This window comes from Mercenaria mercenaria, chromosome 14, assembly GCF_021730395.1.
Source record: "Mercenaria mercenaria strain notata chromosome 14, MADL_Memer_1, whole genome shotgun sequence".
NCBI classification, from domain to species: domain Eukaryota; kingdom Metazoa; phylum Mollusca; class Bivalvia; order Venerida; family Veneridae; genus Mercenaria; species Mercenaria mercenaria.
The window spans coordinates 7,889,337-7,911,571 of record NC_069374.1 but is presented as its reverse complement, the minus strand read 5'-3'; the positions used below and the strand labels follow the sequence as shown (position 1 = coordinate 7,911,571).

General features: G+C 34.6%; 1 protein-coding gene across 1 annotated transcript; it reads right to left on the bottom strand.

The window, feature by feature from the left end:
- Window positions 1–5,368: 5,368 nt before the first annotated feature.
- Window positions 5,369–8,001, bottom strand: LOC123528013 (uncharacterized). Its single transcript, XM_045307758.2, has 2 exons — window positions 7,910–8,001; window positions 5,369–7,324 (listed from the first exon to the last, which is right to left on the bottom strand). Exon 2 carries the CDS (start codon window positions 7,315–7,317, stop codon window positions 6,355–6,357), a length of 963 nt encoding a protein of 320 aa, XP_045163693.2. The 5' UTR covers window positions 7,318–7,324; window positions 7,910–8,001; the 3' UTR covers window positions 5,369–6,354.
- Between the last annotated feature and the right edge of the window lie 14,234 nt (window positions 8,002–22,235).

The following is a 22,235-nucleotide window of genomic DNA, read 5'->3' as shown; positions in this document are numbered from 1 at the left end:
CATCTTTACACGAGAACATTCTCAATACAAATCAAACCAATCAGGCAGTCATTCAATCAAATCAGTATACTGCAACACGAGTCCTAGTTGGATTTGTTAAGATTGCGCAGACTTTGCACATGTAAACAAATCAATCAATTTATTACACATCGTGATAATTAATATATAATAAGAACAGTTCATCAAGTATATAGTCTCTAACATGATTACGTTGGAAAGATTTTTTATAAGCGAAATATTCTCATCAATTTCCTGTGTTTCATTTTGATGGCGTTTCAATAATTACTATACATAGCTGTCATCAAATTTGTTATATCGCAAAGAACTGAATCACCCGGACAAATTACTATAAGATTGTGATCTGTCTACTTGCGTTACCAGACATTTAATGAATTTCTGAAAAATGTCATAGAAAATTCTTAACGACAAATTGCAACTGTGTGTCGGTTCAAGATCGCTTGGTTAGAAAAATCCAGTACCGTTAATTAGAAAGAATAATTCGACATTTTATGTTTTGATGTTGGTTGATGGTTTTAAAAAACAAGAGCTGTCACATAAGACAGCGCGCTCGACTATTTCGATGCAGGATAGTGAAACTAGGTATATCTGAGGAAGTTGGAGCTGTCACTAGAGTGTTTAATAACTCCAATAAGAATGAAGATATTGGACAATAGCTTGAGTCTGTGTCAAAAGTATTAAGTAATAAGTCTTTTAGAGAGATAAAGATCATTTGATAAATATAATTCTAAGCATAAAGGGGATAATTCGTGAAATACTGGTGCAACTTTGCACCTTGCGTCATATGATGTAGGTGATGATGTGGAATAACAACTACAAGTTTGAATCAAATCCATTTAGTTATAACTAAGATATAGTGAAAATTCATCAAAATTAACATGAAAGTCTTAGTAAAAGGGGGCATTATTCATAAAATATTGGTACCAGAGTTATGGACTTTGTGTCATCTGATGTGGGTTATATGGTGGAACAACTATATTAAGTTTGAATCAAATCAGTTTAGTAATAACTGAGATAGAATGTAAGTGCATCAAAATTTAAACTGAAATTCTAAGTAAAAAGGGTGGATAAATCATGAAATATTTGTGCAAGTGTTATGACCCTTGTGTCATATGATGTTAGTCATGATGTTAAGTAACTATTTTAAGTTTGAATCAAATCCATATAGTAATAACTGAAATAAAGTGAAAGTGCATCAAAATTTCTACCTGAAATTCTAAGTAAATGTTGGGCATAATTCATGAAATATTGGTACCAGAGTTATGAACCTTGTGTCATATGATGTGGGTGATAAGGTGGAGCAACTATTTTAAGTTTAAATCAAATCCATGTATTAATAACTGAGATAGAGTGGAATTGCATAAAAATATTATTCTAGAATTCTAAGTAAAGAGGGGGCAATAATTCATGAAATATTGGTACCAGAGTAATGGACCTTGTGTCATATGATGTGGGTGATAAGGAGGAACAATAATTTTAAGTTTGAATCAAATCCATTTAGTAATAACTGAGATAGAGTGAAAGTGCATCAAAATTTTAACTTAAAATTCTAAGTAAAAAGGGAGATAATTCATTAAATATAGGTGTAAGAGTTATGGCCCTTGAGCTATATGATGTGAGTGATAGTGTTGAATAACTATTTTAAGTTTGAATCAAGTCCATTTTAAATTAGTAATAACTGAGATAAGAGTGAAAGTGCATCAAAACTTTAACCTGAAATTCTAAGTTAAAGGGGAGCATAATTCATGAAATGCTGGTACCACTGATATGGACCTTGTGTCTTATGATATGGGTGATAAGGGGGAACAAATATTTTAAGTCTGAATCAAATCCATTTAGCAATAATTGAGATAGAGTGAAAGTGCATCAAATTTTTAACTTGAAATTCTAAGTAGGGGGAAATCATGAAATTTTGGTGTGAGAGTTATGGCCCTTGGGCCTTATGATGTGGGTGATTATGAGGAATATTTATTTTAAGATTGAAATAAATCAATCAAGTAATTACAGACATAAGAGTGAAAGTATATCAAAACTTTAACCAAGGTGCGGAAGCGGAAGGACGCCGAGGCCAACCCCGGGTCGAATAGGACAGGTGTCCATACTTCGTATAGTCGAGCTAAAAATATTACGACACCTTAGAGATATTCGAAACTTGTGTTGCTCAATTGATATGATACAATATTTTAATATTTGAATGGTATTGGAATCAGCTATTAGTCTCTATGATATATAATGTACACATGGTCAAAAGAGCTGGAGCATTTTCCTGTTTTTACAAGTTGCTTATAAATAGTTGACGTTGAACACATTATTATCGCATTCGGAAAAAAAATGTCGTGTTTATTCTGAAAGGAAATCATAGGTTTTACTAGGGAAAAAAATTGTCTTCATCGTCTGGAAATTGCACTGCTTACATATATTGAAACTAACGTGCAATACTGATGTTTGCAATTTTCACAAAGTCTCTGAAAAAAAAAAAACAACTTCGCCAGTGCCATAAAGCACATGTTAATGTGTAGAAACTGTATAGATTTATTTTACTGTAAAATAAGCGAAAAAATACGAGGGTCTCCGGCTTTGTTTTCACTGTATTAAGTTTTCCCCTATCCCCCTTTCCACACACAGATTGTGTGCATCAAAATTTCAGAAAGATTTTACTGCTCGTTCTCTCCTCCATAGGTTTTTTTTAAAGAAAATCTGAAAATGTTCCTGAAATGATTTTGAATAAACAAATTTATAAATTTCCTTGACTACCGGGTTCATTTTCACGCTAGTGCTATAAAAATTTGGAAGTTTAAGAAAGTAAAAACGTTACGTCTTTTTCCCACGTTTTTCAACCAATTTGTAGGATTTCTTTGCAGCCTTTATTGTACGGCTTGCATGATTATTTTTTTTTTTGTATTTAGTGTAAGTCCATTTCAGCTGTTTCATAAATAGTAAAATACAATTCTCCCCGGAATCCGGAGATGTCAGTTCGAGCCCAAATAGCTACAGTGCTCCATGAAGTGGGAAAGTTGTCAATTGAATTCAGAAAGTGCCTTTTTGTTAGAAACTATAAAGACAGGTTGTGTAAGCAGACCACTGTGATATAACTGGAAGGATGATGAGAAACAGCGTTATCCCAAAACAATGGATATCAAATGCACAAGCGCAATAACTTCTTTATTTTATATGTGTGGGTTTAATGCCGTTTTTCAACAGTATTTCAGTCATGTAACGGCGGGCAGTTAACCTAACCAGTGTTTCTGGATTCTGTATAAGTACAAACCTGTTCTCCACGAACAACTGCCAACTTCACCACATGAATCAGAGGTGGAGAACGAATGATTTCAGACGCAATTTCTTTTATCAAATCGTCAGGGAGAACAAACGCCTGGCCCAGGGATCGAACTCACCATCCCGCGATCCGTAGACCAACGCTCTACCTCACGGATAGAGTGACTAAACCGGACACCAAACCTATGATCACTCGATTGACGGGCGAACATTCCAACCAATGTGTCATTCGGTCCGAAATAAGGGCTGGGGGTAATTTTTGACTGGATGAATTAGACAGGAGATAATTTTCACAGGGTCAGTTGTATTTGAAGTTTCAAAACCAGAATTGTTTTAAAATATGAATTGGACATATCTGTAAACCATGGTTCAAAAGATGAAAGTTAATATTGTGGGAATGGCTTAATATGCCGATGTTAAAAGAACTTGAACCCTGACCGAACAGTTTTTGTTTTGTTCATATACCTGCTCATTCATATTTCAAGCTAAATGTTAAAGCGAGTAACCCACACATTGTGAATTGTAATTATTAAAACAATTTATTACCTAAAGGCAAAATACCGCCACTGCTTCATATATTTACATGACACATTATGGTTGACCAGTTTAAAGTTTCCAGGATTACGGGAACATTTGTTTTTTTGCAGTTTTTCTCATGTACTTTTATAAACCGTTACAGAGGTTTACTTTGTAAACATTGATAAATATAGAACGAGACGCGACAGTATTTTTAGACGCTATCATCACGTGGGCAGCGAATCAAAGTAGCGCAGTCACATGTAGTTTGATGGGTCAATTTATATACTCGTCTACCGATTAGGGATGTCAGCATGATTTACTTTGCCTTATTGAGTTAAGAACCACTGAATCGCACCGAATAACACTACCTAAATAACGGACCGTTCCATCATTAAAAAATGTGAAACATCGCACGCCACAACACCGAACTATAGGTAGCGCACAGTATTATGGCGTTTAGAAGCGAAAACAAAACAGTAACATAAAATTTAGTCAAAACAAAAAGTTTACGATATAGTTAGTGATTCCTCGTTGGTCGAACGGTTACGGTATTTCTATTATATCTTTTCGTCGGGAGTTTAATCCCCATTTTTTCAGTTTCCCTTACAAACCTTGTGTAAGTTTGTTCTTCTCTGGTTTCTAATTTATTGTTCTGTTTCTTATTTTCGTATAAAATTGGACGTATCTATAAATAAATAAGTCCTAAAATTATGACCAGGCAAGGCTTGTATTAATGTGAAGTGTAAGATTGTTATTGATAAAACGGTGAAAGTTTTTATTTGAGTGTTAAATATAAATACGGTCAAATGCTGATAAAATCTTAGCCATATTTTTACTCTAATCATAACTAAATATAGTTTTTTTGGCTTCAAGGTGTTCATTCAAGCTTTAATTGAAAAGAATATAATAAGAAAGCATATTTAAAGTAGGCAAAAGTTATATCCATTCCTTTTATGATCAGTTACTACAAATAACATTTTATAATATAAATATGACGAAAAAATGAGTGCGAAAGTAAATCTTTAACAGTGTCATGCAAGCTGTTTACCGTCAACGCTTAGAACGCAAAGACGTTGCGTCGCCAAGCGTTATGTTTGGCGTTCCGCTAGTTGACGCTGCATTACGCAATGTGTCCGTAATGACCGTCGTCCATTTCCGTACGATTACGTATCCTCCAAGTGCGATTTCGGAATCTTTCGGCCATGTTTCATAAAAACTGGAGTTAATCGAAATCGTACACGGAGAATATAAATGGAAATTTTAGATTGTCATTAAGGGCCCACTTCCTTGAATATCCGTTAGTGAAATGTGCAGCCAACGTCGGCCGTGATACAGCTATAATTTTCGACTTATTTCATTATGTACACTAATTATAATATGATGAAATCTTATACAGTATAAAAGGTCCTGCTCAAAAACATGAGACTTGACTGTAAGGTGTTTTCTATATTAAAAGCAAAGTAATAAAGTAATAATGTTGATAACAAATGGGAAAACGTTTCATTGGGGTCATAACAATGAATAATATATGAAACAGATCGGGACACATTTAATAACTTTTCAAATTCAAAAGATATAATTTATTGTTGTCATATGTAGAATCTTACACGCAGAGTTATTTTAATTCGTGTTTTCAAGTAATTCGTGAAATCAGAATTAAAACAGTTGATTTAATTCTTACATCTATGTCACAGTTCCTTGATAATTTCACTTTGTAATTTGAAAATAAATATATTCGTATATTTTTATGTACCGTCAGCTCCAAAACGTACAGATAACAAAACCGATTCAAAGATCTCGGCCAACAACTTGACAACTTATATGATATAAATTCACTCCATCCAAATAACACGTCATATAAAGTGAAAATTATCTTAATTTAAGTTGATAGATATTTGAATAAACGTAATAAATATGATTGTGAGGAACTGGCTGATCACACTATTATAACAGTGGATGTTCAATGTCATACATTTTGTAGATGGCTTATTACAATTGATTGTTCAAGTGTCCTCCTAGATTTTCATGTAACTGTATGCATGCCATAACAGTTTCTTTTATAAACTGCTGAGATTATGAAAACAATCTGCTAAGCCAATTATCAATGTCATCATAGCTTTGAAATCCATTTCCGAACGCTGTCCTAACATCAACTGACAACAAATTTAATAGTCTAATAGTTGTTTCCACAAATGATTCGTCTTTAAGATATTCGTAGCCTAGCTCGCACAAGAGGTTCGGCTTGAACAACATGTTGTGTTTAATTTTTGAAAAGGCTTTTACACGTATCAATAGGAAGAGTTCTTCAATTTCGTTTCTCCATGCCCGAAATCTCAGTGCGAGTGTAGGATTTTCACACATAATGAACATGGCATTTTTTAGCTTTTCGCACCTGAGAAATAAAAGCTCTCCATCATGTAATAATTCTTCTATGATATTCCCGAGTGTGAGTCTTTCTTGAGCATCAACCTTACCAAATAATAGATTCCTGTCAGCAATCATATAATTTGGAAGGAAGTTACTGTAAAGAAGACAATGTCTTTAAAATGCCAAGCTTTGGAGTACTAAACGCGAAAGATTGTTTGGTGTGAATATGCCAGTGCGACAATTTTCTGAAACCCACATGACAATATTTTTAATCATATATGAACTGACGCAGTCCACACTAGCTTTGATTATAGACGTGTTTATCATTTTAAGCAAAACATAAAGTTTCATCTGAACCTCATTCAAGCTGCCTAAAAGTTTCTGTTCCCCGGTCGTGTAGCACACTCTCCACTCGAAATTCTGTTCCTCACTCTGCTTGTGTCCAACGGGAACAACATATCCCTCTGTAGATGATACGTCTTTTATGGTTTCAGAAGAGGGCCATTGATACAACCGCCTACGTTCTTTCCACTGTTCTAGGATTGAGGACGAATAGTAAGGTAAGGCTGGGACAATGTCAGCATCACCATCTGCTGAATACACATCGTCCAAAAAACAACGGTTTAACGTCAAAGCTAATGCTGGTCCACTAACTTTTGATACTTTTGTTACCATACCCAAGTAGGGGATGATTTTACTGTATATCAAAGTTAAATAATTTCGGAAGCACATGCTTGATAACAAAACAATGCCTAAGTTAGGTACATACATTGAGAATAAATTCAATGGCAACAGTGTTTCATTCTGCGCACCCAGCGGTCGTAACTTGATATATCCTGGTGGTGAGTCGTCCAAGTGTTTTCGAATAACATATATGCCGTTTTCGATGTCACCAAAATCAACACAAATGCAATCAGTATATACCAGCATAGCGTCCTCATCACTGGCGAAAATTAGTGAAACACCTTCTGCTTTGCTTCCTGCAGAGAGTAGTTTTAGGCCAAAATGTTCAGTACATTTTTCGCTGCACATTCTTAAAACTGTCTTCGATAACTGAGCTCTAAGCGATATATTTTCTATTGAGTAACCCATGGTGTCAAGGGTGCTATTCAGCAAGCTCGAAAATTGTTCTGTCATGCTGGTTCTGAAACAATGGCGTAAATTTGATATTAGAATATAAATAGATAAAATACAATTATGGAATCATTAGGAATATTTCTTTTTAACTCAACATTGCAATTTTTTAAAGCCTCAGTAAGCTGTGTTGTAAGCATTAGGGACCCTGCACCAAAATTGTGACTATTGACTGGCGGACAATTTATTAAGTGTTTTACATGATACAAGAAATAGTGTTCCAGTCAGTCTGTTTTTTAAGTTTGACATCTCTGTCCAGTAAACTGCAGTATACACCTGTCCGATCGCACGAAATTAAAGTAGAATGATTTATATCATATAATAGTTTTATTATTTAAAGCGAATTCCAATCTGCTGTGGAGAATGTTGGTAAACTGGATATCTATATTTTTTGAATAAGTCAAAGGTTGAAATAAAAACTGTCAGTATGCAATATCTAAATTGATGTTTAAGGCCAATACATATAAACAGGAGAATATAGAAATAGCAATGTTCACACTATTTCGAAAAAGTAATATTCGTGATAACCTATCTGGTAAATATTCGTGAGATCGATTAATTTAACAAAATCATTCTTTATAAGATTATTACAAACCTTAACTTCCAAATTTGTAAAGAGTAATTTAAAAGAACTTTATTTAAAATCAATGGAACTAATTGTTTGGCTCAGAATGAACAACTGCCACAGTTTGTTATTTCTTTTCAAGTACTGTATAATTTGTTATCTATTTCACACCGTGACATTTCTTCCGCCGTTTCGGTTAAGGAGTGAAGAAAATATCAACATTGGTCAGCTTGTTGTACCTCGTTTCCGTTTTAATTTCGTAAGAGGGAAGAAAATATGTTTTATAACGTCCTTATCAACGCCATCTCATCAGGGAGACAGTCAGTTGACATGTGTACTATTGATAAAGTTTGAAATTGTGGTAACTTAAAGGTAATTTGAAGAAAAAATTTTCCAATTTCAAATGATAAAAAGGGCAAAGAAGCTTAGCGCGACTCGCTCACCTTTGATCACTTATGACCATATAGACAATGAAACATTTTTGTTTCAATTTATGAGCCTGTACTGCACTTATGTGTATTTCTGCTATGTATTTTTGGAAATTAAAAATAAGGCTGAGATTTGATCTGTGGCTCAGTAGTGCGTCAAAAGATCGGTAACGAATTTGTACTTTTTTTCCTGGGTTCTAATATTTAAGAGAGACTGCAAAATAGACATGTTTCAGGTCAATATTTACTGTTTACGGTTTATAATTATTCTCTCCACTACAAAACTTTGTTCTCAAACGTGCACGTGTTGCTTTAAAATTGCAGAAAAACAATGATTGTTAGGCTACTGTTGATTTGCTTTATGGTGTTGATTTCTCAAAATTTGTAGACTAATTAATATATGACAGTAATTTAGATGAAATGTATTTTGCCAGGCTAAGATATCAGTGCGAGTTACCTATTTGATTTCAGACAAAAAGAAATGGATTTCGAGAAGTTTTATTGAGATTAAAATATCCCAACGATGTCGAACTTATATTGTTGATATTAATAAAGCGCCATATTTACTTCGGACATATAATAAAGGAATGAATCTAATGAAGGGTTATCTGATCTAGACACATTAACTATTCACATTTAGACAAGGAGATCGTTTTAGTGACAATTTACCTATTATTGTTTCATGAATCTTAGACAAAGAGATTTCGATACCTGAATGGATCAGCAGATCACGTTATGAGCCCTTGCGAAAACAGGAAAACAAGGTCCGATCAGCTGCTACGCAAAGGGCTCTAAGAAAACTTGTAGTAATGGCCAGCTAAACAACCATTTATAATTGTTCACGCAAAACCAAAAAAAAAAAATGCACTGCAAATACATTCTGAAAATGCATTTGTCAACTAAAAACTTAGTTATTAAACGTGCATCTGCTGCTTTCCAGTTATTGTAGATTGGTTTTCGTTGGCTATTGTTGGTCTGTTTTATTGGCCCTTGATGTAACCTTCAAGTTGTCAAAACGTCTAAGCAGCAAATTATCTTAAGCGAAATAATTCAAAAAAAAATAGAATCATTTTATGTATGAACTAATTCACCTGTTAATCAAAGCGGTTACAATAACATCAGTTATCTTGTTTCAGAACGGCTTGTATCTCTTTGTCGTTTAAATTGGTTGACTACATTTTCTTATGTTATCAGTAGGAAGAAAATATGTTTTGAGGAGTTCTGATTTATGTATACTCATCATCGAATCCGTCAAGTGACACGTGTGCAACTGATAAAGATTGGTAATGCGGCCAAGTTAGATTATCTGACGGAAATTAATGAACTTTTAGTTCTAAAATCTGTCAATAAATCGACCAATTAGTTGAAAATCAGCCTTATATATAATACTTTTATCAAAAAGAAGAGATCAATTTCCTTTTTTAAGTATAAATCATACTGGAAATGTGCGTAAGTGTCAAACTTGATTATGAAATATTACCTGTACGGTTCGATACATTTAGTTGCTTCTCATGTACGACTTGGAACTAGATATTTACTTCATTTTACTAAGAATTCTTCTTTTCGAGTTTTGTCTGCTAATTCTACACGTAAATTTTGATATTTTAAATTTTCTAAGTTTCAAAGTTTCTTCATATTTCCTAAAGATTTACGACCTTAAACGTTTTCTTATCATGTCCCAACGATCAGATAACACTAAAACACTATTTTTTTTTCTAGAAATAAGTATGTTTGACTTCCTAATTAGCGACTTTGAATACTTTAAGACATCTTTGGTGTGCATACTATGAGCTAGATCAATTCTTAGCGTCATTAATCGATTACACTTAAAAGGAGTTCAGTATGTTATTAGAAACTTTTAAATCGTAGCAATGTACAACTAACAAGCATTTTAGCTCTCATTATTTCTGTTAAAATATTTGATATTTGCTTTAATTACGTTTTCATTATTCCCCTGCTGTTTAGTGTCTATTCGATGTTTATACTAAAACTGAAAGCTAGTTTATTATCAGAATGAATAACTAAAATAAAATCAGTTCGTTTATAATGATTCAGTTTAAACCGGGAAAGACCTTGTGTTACCGTATCTAAAAGAACCTCATCTTTACAGGAGAATATTCCCAATACAAATTAAACCAACTGGTCCGTCATTCAATCGTATCATGTGTATACTGCAACACGAGTTCTAGTTGGACTTGTTATGGTTGCGCCGATTTTGCACATGATAACAAATCAATTATTTCATTACACATCAATGAGATATTAATATATAGTAAGAACAGTTCACCAGGTGTATACTCGATCTAACATGATTTACGTTGGAAAGAGTTTTTTTATAAGCAAAATATTCTCATCAATTTCCTGTGTTTCATTTTGATGGCGTTTCAATAATTTACCAGACATAACTGTCATCATATTTTTTTATATCGCAAAGAACTGAATCACCCAGACAAATACTATAAGTTTGTGATCTGTCTACTTCCCAAACAAAAAAATCAAGTAACAAATGGTACCAAAATCGTGAATAAATGGTGAACAAATCGGGATTTGCCGATTTATTAACACCATTTGTTTACGATTCATTTAATGAATCGGAAGCAAATCGGGTTTAGCAGAGAAAGTCCCTCCCCAATTCATTGCAACTAACTGATTTGTTTACCATTCATTAGAAACAGATATTTTGTGCAGTACCATTTATTACCGATTCATTAAAAAGTAAAGTTGTGACTTTTTGGGCGGGAAACATGAGTATATTGTCAGCCATCTTTAATGCATTTTGGCGTGATAACTGAAATACAAAGAGGCACCACATGCATCCTCTAAAATACTGGAATTTTAACTGTTATGGAGTAAGTGCAAATGTTTGATTGTCTAATATAGTTGTAAAAGGACATGTTTAAGTGCATACATTAACTGTTTACACTATATTTGAAGCTGTTAAGTTTTTAGGAAATAATTACAAGATTGTCATATGTTTTCATGACAACTTTAAATTTTTTATAAATTAGATCTGATGCATATGTTCTAATATGTATCATATTTTTGAGTTTTGCAATTGCTATACTGTAAATAGAATCTATATATTTCATGTTGTTCTTTCCTTACTAGAACATTTAGTTTGCCATTTTTGTAGTTATAACTTAATGCTACCCTTTCTAGAGAATTACAATTCGTCCTCAAACTTTTTGTACCCATGCTTTCGTCCCTTAAAAATAATGCTGAGTTATTAGTACGATTCATTACCGATTCATTAGCACGATTTATTACCGATTTATTAGTGCCACCAATTTCCAAATTCCTTTCATTTCAACTTCAGCATACCCGATTTGTTACCGATTCATTATTTAGCAAAACAATTTAAAGTCCTGATTTGTTACCGATTTATTAAACGATTTGTTTACGATTTATTACCGATTCATTAGCTCATTTGCATACCATTTGAATCGTGATCAAATCGTGAACAAATCACCCGATTTGTTTACCATTTTTTACACCGATTCATTCCAATCTTTTTTTTTTGTTTGGGTTACGTTATCAGACGTTCAATGGATTTCTTGAAACTGTCATAGAAAATTCTCGTGTGACTCTCGGTTTCAGGATCGGTTGGTTAGAAAAATCAAATAATGTTAGTTAGAAAGAATAAACTAACATTTTATGTTTTGATTTTGGTTTAAGATTCAATAAAAAGAATTGTGTCACCTTAGAGGTATTCGAAACATGCTTTGTTCAATGAATATGATACAATATGTCATTATTTGAAAAGGTATTGTAACTGACGTTGAGTTTTTCAAGTTCTATCTCTGTGATATAATCTACACATGGTCAAAACAGCTGGAAAGGCTAGAAAGTCACCATATGGCATAAAGTAGTATCTAAACAGTCAAACTATTTCACTGACCGAACATTTACAAGTACTGCGCAGGTTTCACTGTAAAGGAAAAATCATAAGAGATCCATGCATAAAGTCCTTATCGCAATTTGTAAAGCATTTTTATACACTGATACATGGTTTTGGAGACTACTGATGAAATCATCACCGACATGAGTTGTAGTGGTCATGCTCAGCTTTTCTCATTTTGTCTGATATGGATCCCTACCAAGACTTATCAAAACTATTCCATGTTAAGTTGCAATATGAAGCACCACGCCGTAAAATAGGGATAAAACAATGGAGTTTAAGCAACTACTGCGATGTTAGAAATGACGATTTACAATTTACGTACAACTACAATCGGAAAAAAACTTCTTTCGTTAAGTCAAATAAAAGATAATTAATATTGTATTTAATGAGAAGAATACTGCGATTATCTAGGCTCGTTTGTGGATGTTTTCAAACATAATTGCAAATAACTTATCCAGCATTTCTTTGATGTTGCAGTAAAAACGAGTTGATAAATGAAAATTCGATATAACTAGCTGCGCTATGACAGGAATAGTTTCATTAAGACAAATGTTTCAATTTTTGTATTTCAAAGCAAAGAAATTCCAATCTCAAAACGGATATTATTGATTAAATTCCAGTTTATCGCCACAGTTATGTTATGTCAAACCTGAAAACTTTGATAAAAACTTTATCAATTGCTATTACAATTTTCATTTGTCTGTTTCCAAAGTATTTATAGACAACGTTTCAAATTTGGAAAATTTGCTTTTTCTTAAACTTCACATTTTACACATAACACTATAATTATTGCTGCGGTGTTCCGTTTAGACAATCGTGACTTTTAATTTAATACTAAACCGCGATGCACGATGGTACGATGACGAAAACGCGATAGCGCGATGGCACGATGATGAAACTACGATGGTACGTTGGTGATTTCGCGATGGTGCGATGGTACTATGGTGAAATGTCGATGTAATATTGCGTTTTCGTCATCGTACCATCGTGCCATTGCGTTTTCACCATAGTACCATCGCATTTTCACCATCGTGCCATCGCGTTATCATCATCGTACCATCGTGGTTTCACCTTCGTACCATAGTCGATCGTACGATAGTACGATGATGATATTGCGATGACACGATGGTGAAAACGCGATGGTACGATGATAAAAACGCGATGGTACGATGATACGATGGTGAAAACGCAATGGTACGATGATAAAACGCGATATTACATCGACATTTCACCATCTTACCATCGCAACATCGCGATTTCATCATAGTGCCATCGCGTTTTCACCATCGTACCATCGTTGTTTCATCATCGTGTCATCGCGCCATCGCGTTTTCGTCATCGTACCATCGTGATCGCGGTTTAGTATTAAATAAAAAGACACGATTGTCCAAACGGAACACCGTTTATTGCTATCAAAGATAAACTGTTCATATAACGTTAGCCTCCATCAGCAACTTTGATTACTTGGAAGCGTAGCACTTGTAATTCCGCACGAAATAATTTAGAAAATAAGCTCTTTCTTAAGCATAACACTGTAATAATTGCTATCAGACAGAGGCTGTTGATATAACGTTAGCCTTCAGCAACTTGGGAGGACATCACTTGTTATGTGACAATTCCGCACGAAATAATCAGTTCATGGTTTATTCATGCGACCGCTAAGAACTGAATATTACTTGTCAAAAGACGTAAACTGTACACAATTCATGCGTCTTGAAAATTTGTTTTTGCATGTATCTACAGATTTATGTTATGACTGAGCCCAAATGACAAACAATTTTATCAGAAAAACACTCGATCTTAAATATTTTGACAAGATGAAGAGCTGACGTATCACCAATACTTTCCAATACATAACTTCATAACTTGCATGCTTTGAGGAAGCCCCTAGGTGCCCCTACGTGCATTAATTCATAGCGGGCGGGCATCTGGTGGAACCACCGTCCTTCCGTTAGCCAGCTTGATGGCATCCTCACATGAAGAATTCAACGCCCCGACTAAGGTTCGCCCCCCACATCTGTGAGGGACAGGTGGTTCGAAGCCAGAGACCTTAACCACTCGTAAACGGAGGCCTATAAACAGGGATTATAAGTTTAAGTAAAGATCGAAAAGTATTCTGACTCAAATTACACATGTATTGCTTTAAAACACTACGTACCCCTTAGGAAGTTCAAAACCAAACATATCGATATGCGTTATGACATTGTGTCCGAAAATTACGAAGATGGAACGTTTGTGTCAATTTTTAGAACAACAAGGTTTCGCGTGTTATAAACAAAGTATTGACATGGTACGATGCTTTTATGCCATGTCAAATACAGTGAGTTCTATCTTCAAATATTATACTAGATGAATGGTATTGGAAAATTAACTGCATCCACTGAATGAAAAACAAAAGACTAAAATTGTTAACAGGAGTTACTTTCCATTTATACATGGTCATGTACATAACGGCCTGACTAACCGATAGAAACAAGCGAGAGAGCCATTTGGTCTAATCGCGTAATGGCGGACAGTTTCTTTTCACTTCACAAAGTCTAGATTAAAGCTGTTTTTGTCTAATTTATAAATAGTTTGCGGATGTATTTTGCCATTTTGGTAAACAAAATGGAGATGAATGTTGTATCTAGTGAAGTGAAAGTCAAATTTAGTAGTACTACTAGGTCACAACAGAGTGATTTTGATGTGATTTATTTTACATTAAGATTTATTCTCTGAAATGGGTCCAGCTTTCATTGGCAGCTCTATAAATATGTTAGTTTTATTCAGAATGTCAGAATGTATAGGGAATACTTTTTAGGCGTGTGAGACCTAGAGAACACACGGGAGCCTGCGGGCCAGGCTGTAACCTTATTTCAGACCTATAATTTAACGAAGTTTAGAATTGATTTTGTCATACAATTTATGACAGATTAAAGTTTACAAAATCACAGGAATATAATTATGCAGATTGTAACTTCTTGCCTTTTTCTAAAACGTTCATGAGTAAGATAATTAAGAAGTAAATTTCAGATTTAAACAAATCCAGCGTTTGGTATAGGTATTATGCAGTGGTTTATAACAGTATGTCAGAAAATCAGAACCAGGAGTACATTTTTTAGTTCTGCGGGTAGAGTGGCAGCTCATTAGGAGGCAAAAACACGGCATAACAACAAAAATGAAATAGGGAGAAATTTGTGTCGTCCTTCGTAGATATATTACTCACTTTCTTGAAGAAATCGATTTAAAAATGGAGGCAAGGGACAGTAGATTTGAAAATTCCTAAATCTGCGCTGATATCAGTGCGAAAAATATCAGACAAAATCCAGTTTTGAGAAATTCCAAGTAAGTGTTGAGCGGATGTATTGCACATACTTTGCACTTCATTATGTGACATTTTTAGCCTGCCGATTCTCCTGTTTCTATCATGATAAAAACGGGTAAAACTCCGGTTTCGGGACACTTAATTTTGAGGCACAAATAGACCAAAATGCACTCCACCATTAACAAATAAAAAGGTAATTTTCTAAATCAGTCTGTTATTAATCAATCATCGGAAAGTTTCACACCGACGCATCTATCACGTGTTTAGGGATTCCTATTATTACGTTGCATGTAATTTCGTTTCAAATATCAATGAGGTGATTGTTTCATGTCTACATGCTTTCATGTGCTCATTGATAGGAAAGTAGCCTAAGTACAATGACACAAATATCTTTTCTCTACAGTAATGAAAGTTTGCTGAACAAAATTATAATAAATTCTTTGGATGAAAAGCAATATATTCCCGAATGTTGTTAGCCATTGCAAAGTTAAAGAACGACGCATATAATAATCATCACATTCATATTCTTCTTGTCGATTTTGTTGTACTTTGTGTATGAATGTATGATTACGGGAGTTGAACCAAGCAAATGTGTATCCTTAACTTATTGGAAGATGTCCCACACTAAGCAAGAATGGATAAAACGTATGCATAATTGTTGTGATTTTGATCTTTTAGAAGTACTTGTCACCATTCATGAAATATCACTATTTCCTTCGCAATGGAAGATGATATTCTTTCAGCATGACACATGCATTTCTTATCTCGCTTAATACGAAACACATTATAAATCTAATGGGAGAATATTCTGTTCCAGTATAGCATTGTAAGATAAGTCAAAAGAAAGATGCTATTTCTGGAGTTTCGTATGTCATTTACGGGTTAGGTACGCCGTATATATTTTGTTTAATTACTTTTGATCATTTCAATCAATATTCCGAATTCGTCTTGGCATTTCGATAACTACCGCTGTCACGGAAAATGAATTCCTTTCTTCTGTGTTGATTTAACAATCCTCTAGATCACTTCAACAATCCTTTAACAAAACGACAACCATACTGTTATCATGTTCAATTATTCTGACCTTATAGGAATGGTTGTTCCGTCAGAATTCTCGTGCAAATAATAGTCTGTGGGCCAAGGCCAAACAATGTGAAAGAAATTAGACAAAGGTTGAGCTATATCAGAATGTTATACTTTACTTCAAGAAACTTTTAAGGGTAGATCATCTGATGTCAGTCTAAGCAACATGTCAGTAGGAGTTAAAACGCTAATGTCTGATGAATGCAATTTAGCCTTATAATTGGATAACATTGACTTTAATGGTGGAAACGAAATTGATGTGATTTTTCATATCATTGATATTACCTTTTAATCCCGGTTTTCTTTCAAAATTGGTTGTCACAAACTCCTACTTTATGTATTATATACCAAATAAGATGTAAAACGTTGGGGTTGATGTACTCCATCCACCTGAATAATACATATATTTATGTGGGAAATCTTTAGAACTTCTAATCCTTTTATAAAGGATAAAATGAATTCAGATACCTTGGCTGCCTAATGGCAGTCTGCTAAAACTATAGTTCGTGTTTCATTTCTGGGTGACTTGCATATCTATTCTTTGCTTATAGGGCAGAAATTATGGAAAGTTTGTAAAAACTGATACAAACCTTAAGTTTTCAAAAATATCCTCGGATGGGGGAGTGGGGTGGGGGCGGGAGGGGGGATTAAAGGGAAGCAAATCCAACAGTCAGTCTTTATTCAAGATGACAACGATTTCAAACTTGTAAACTGAAATTCAAATTTTAGTGGCTTCAGTCACGTATGTTGCATGTTCATTTTAAAGTACGTATCTTTATCCACTGAAAGTTACAGGTATACAAGTTTACTTTGACATGTACAATAAAAGGAAACTATTGGTACCACAAACCTTTCTGAATGGAATATTAACTGGCTCCATTTATTGAGAAACAGCATGTAATTTATATGTATTTCATTTGTACGCACGTCGTCTTCAGTCTCTATTGATTGACTGATTGCAAAATAGTGTGCTTATTTTCTCGTGAAAATATATATAATAATGAATGTTAATACAATTGTTTGATGATATCTTATTAAAAACACAGTTACTTTGATAATTTTATAAGTAACAGATTTCAAATCTACCGAAAATTAGGTCTGGGTGGGTGAGGTGTTTTAACCCCGAAAATTTTGTTACATCAAGCCTTTACTTGTTATAGAACAGTTACATAGGCAAAACTCTAATATGTGAAATCCAGTATTGAAACACCTAGTTAAATTTAATTTGCAACCGATACTAGTTTCAAAGAGAGTGAATTTCGCATTTTTCATTCACCAGGTTCATTATACTGGGTATAATTTTTGTTTTACATACGGTAGAAAGCGACATTTGGTACTGAACGATGCTGGAATGAAAGCTTTTATGGCTGAAGTAGATGAAGCTTTTCGTAATTTCTGGGTTACGAAATCGAAAAACAAGAGGACTTACAGAAACTGGCCGACGGACGATAAAGGCGGTAATATCCGTTACTATAAGGTCTGTACTTTTCTAAGAGTATTTTTGCATCTTCTTAGTTTTTTTCATCGTGGATTTTAGTGAAATTATTTTCATTGTATATGGATCGAACCCACGACCTCCCGCACTCGAAGCGGACGCTCTACCACTAGGCTACTGAGGCGATTGTGTACATGTAATAAGTTATATACATTTATTGAAAAGTTGAAAAGTTAATATGTATATCCTTAAAATTGAATATTCTTAGTCGTGCAGACATATATTATCTTTATAATAAGAAGCCTATTGAACTAATATACAACAATAAACATATATTTTCTTAAAGTAATAACATGTTAGAAAACGATGGAAATATTCTATAAACACTACATAGACTGTGTTATTTGATCTGATTCATGTTTTGCTATTATAAATACTTAACGAATAATCATATATACTTATATATACTTAATGAATAAGTGGCCTGAAAATCAAGTAAAGCAGTAGGCAACTTTGTATCATACGTTAGTTACCTGTTTTCTTTATCTGATCCGCCATTAGTTTGTTCTTTCTTAAGGCTTGAAAACGGATATTTGTTTTACAGTGATATGAATTAGCAGAGTCCCAGTAACACGTGGCCCCTAGATTTTGGGCGGCTGGGCTCCTAGATGTTTGGAGAAAATGCTATTATACCTAATGTTAAACATTTATTTTTGAAAGTCTGGGCCCCTAAATAAAAAAAACTAGTTTATATCCCTGTTTCATTTCGTTAAAAAGCTTATTTCTTTTAACTCAGGCTAAGAAACAAAAATCATTTAAAAGTGTATAGTTGAGCCGTGCTATGAGAAAACCAACATAATGCGTTTGCGACCAGCATGGATCCGGACCAGCCTGAGCATCCGCTATTCTTGATTCATGCTGTTCGCTTTCAAAGCCTATTGTAATTAGAGATGCAGATGCGCGGGCTGGTTTGGATCCATGCTTGTCGCAAACGCACTAAGATGGCTTTCTCATGGTGCGGCTCATATGTTTGTGTACTTGTTTTAATTATAAATTGACAAGACATCAGCATAAAAATGTTGTTATTTTCATCTTTGCACCTGATAACCATTAAATGTATATTTAGAACGCATAGGTCATTTAAGTAGGGTTAAACTATGTGAAAACAAAAGCGAGCGTGCCTTTGCAGTAATCAATAACCCGTTCGTGACATACATTCACGTTCAGTAGGGGCAGATTTACTGTAGGACAGTTTTATTATATGTGTAGTGCTGAGCTCTAAATGTATAAATTTAACACCATGAAAATCATACCATATCTGGACATTCAACAGGTACAAAACTGTTATATTTTTTGTAATTAATTGAAACTGTTCGTAATGAAGCTTAAAGAGATGTGTCCGTTTAATGCATGTTTTATTCGAGAAAAGTAAAAAAAAATGTATTAATTTTATTGATTTCCTACGGTGGTATGTTTAGGACATGCAATTATTTTTTTAGGATTAAATTATCTTGAGCGATCAATATCTTATCTTGAGCGATCAACATTTATCTCGAGCGATCAACATATTATCTTGAGCGATCAACATATTATCTTGAGCGATCAACATCTTATCTGAGCGATCAACATCTTATTTCGTGCGCACGACATCTTATCTTGAGCGATCAACATCTTATCTCATGCGCACGACAACTTATCTTGAGCGATCAACATCTTATCTCGAGCGATCAACATATTATCTTGAGCGATCAACATATTATCTTGAGCGATCAACATCTTATCTCGAGCTATCAACATATTATCTTGAGCGATCAACATCTTATTTCGAGCGCACGACATCTTATCTTGAGCGATCAACATCTTATCTCGAGCGATCAACATATTATCTTGAGCGATCAACATATTATCTTGAGCGATCAACATTTTATCTCGTGCGCACGACATCTTATCTTGAGCGATCAACATATTATCTTGAGCGATCAACATCTTATTTCGTGCACACGACATCTTATCTTGAGCGATCACCATCTTATCTCGAGCGATCAACATATAATCTCGAGCGATCAACATCTTATCTCGAGCGATCAACATATTATCTTGAGCGATCAACATCTTATCTTGAGCGATCAACATGTTATCTCGTGCACACGACATCTTATCTTGAGCGATCAACATATTATTTTGAGCGATCAACATCTTATTTCGTGCGCACGACATCTTTTCTTGAGCGATCAACATCTTTTCTCGAGCGATCAACATATCATCTTGAGCGATCAACAAATTATCTTGAACGAACAACATCTTTTCTCGGTCGTCTTATCAATATCTATAAAGGACCTTTGTGTGAATTCTACGGTGGTATGTTTAGGACATATGTTTTTTTTTCTTTAGGATTAAAATATCTCGTGCGCACGACATCTTATCTTGAGCGATCAACATCTTATATCGTGCGCACGACATCTTATCTCGAGAGATTAACATATTATCTTGTGTGCACAACATCTTATCTCGAGCGATCAACATATTATCTCGATCGATCAACATCTTATCTTGAGCGATCAACATCTTATCTCGAGCGATCAACATATTATCTTGAGCGATCAACATCTTACTCGAGCGATCAACATATCATCTTGAGCGATCAACATATTATCTTGAGCGATCAACATCTTATCTTGAGCGATCAGCATATTATCTTGAGCGATCAACATATTATCTTGAGCGATCAACATCTTATATAGAGCGATCAACATCTTATCTTGAGCGATCAACATATTATCTTGAGCGATCAACATCTTATATCGAGCGATCAACATATTATCTTGAGCGATCAACATATTATCTTGAGCGATCAACATCTTATCTCGAGCGATCAACATCTTATTTCGTGCGCACGACATCTTATCTCGAGCGATCAACGTCTTATCTCGAGCGATCAACATATTATCTTGAGCGATCAACATCTTATCTCGAGCAATCAACATCTTATCTCGAGCGATCAACATATTATCTCGAGCGATCAACAACTTATCTCGAGGGATCAACATATTATCTCGAGCTATCAACATCTTATCTTGTGCGATCAACATCTTATCTCGAGCGTACGACATCTTATTTATATATATTAAGGCCCTTTGTGTGTGCATTTAGGTCATCAGTAAAACATACGGACAAGTTGTTAATTTCCGCCTATTCTGCTGTTATTTATACTTCCCACAAGTACATGTACATGTTTATCACATCAGTTGGGAGAGCAATGCATATAATTGGTCATCCTATCTTCAAAATCAAATGAACATAACCAATGATGCAAACTGCATGTTAGAACAGCAACAAATTTCAGTTCGACTGATAAATTCGCGCGGAAAAGTTCCATGTATGAATTAAGGGAAAACAAGGAAAATCGTTTAATATATGGGCGAAGTATGGAAGCCCTGGAGGGACAATTGATTTCCGTACTTCCCACTTCTGACTTCAAACTTTTGCAGTTCTCACTTCCAACTTCTTGACTTCCTACATCCTACTTCTAACTTCCGCACTTCTGACTTCTAACTTCCACACTTCTGACTTCCAACTTCCTGACTTTCGACTTCTGATTTCAAACTTCCACACTTCTTACTTCCGACTTCTTGACTTCTTACTTCCTTCTTCTAACTTCCGCACTTCTGACTTCTAACTTCCAGACTTTCGACTTCTGATTTCCAACTTTCACACTTCTTACTTCCGACTTTTTGACTTCTTACTTTCCTCTTCTAACTTCCACACTTTTGACTTCTAACTTCAGCACTTCTGACTTCTAACTTCCTGCCTTTCGACTTCTGATTTCCAACTTCCACACTTTTTAACTTCCGACTTCTTGACTTCTTACTTTTCTCTTCTAACTATCGCACTTCTGACTTCTAACTTCCACACTTCTGACTTCTAACTTCCTGACTTCCGACTTCCAACTTCCGCACTTCTGACTGCCAACTTTCTTTTTTTGGAAGTCGGAAGTAAGAAGTGTGGAAGTTGGAAGTCGGAAGTATGAAGTCAGGAAGCTGGAAGTCAGAAGTGCGGAAGTTAGAAGTCAAAAGTTCGAAAGTTAGAAGAAGGAAGTAAGAAGTCAAAAGTCAGAAGTAAGAAGTGTGGAAGTTGGAAATCAGAAGTCGAAAGTCGGGAAGTTGGAAGTCAGAAGTGCGGAAGTTAGAAGTCAGAAGTGCGGAAGT

Excerpts from the sequence above, each read along its gene's own strand:
- LOC123528013 (XM_045307758.2), bottom strand. The coding sequence starts at position 7,317 with ATGACAGAACAATTTTCGAGCTTGCTGAATAGCACCCTTGACACCATG.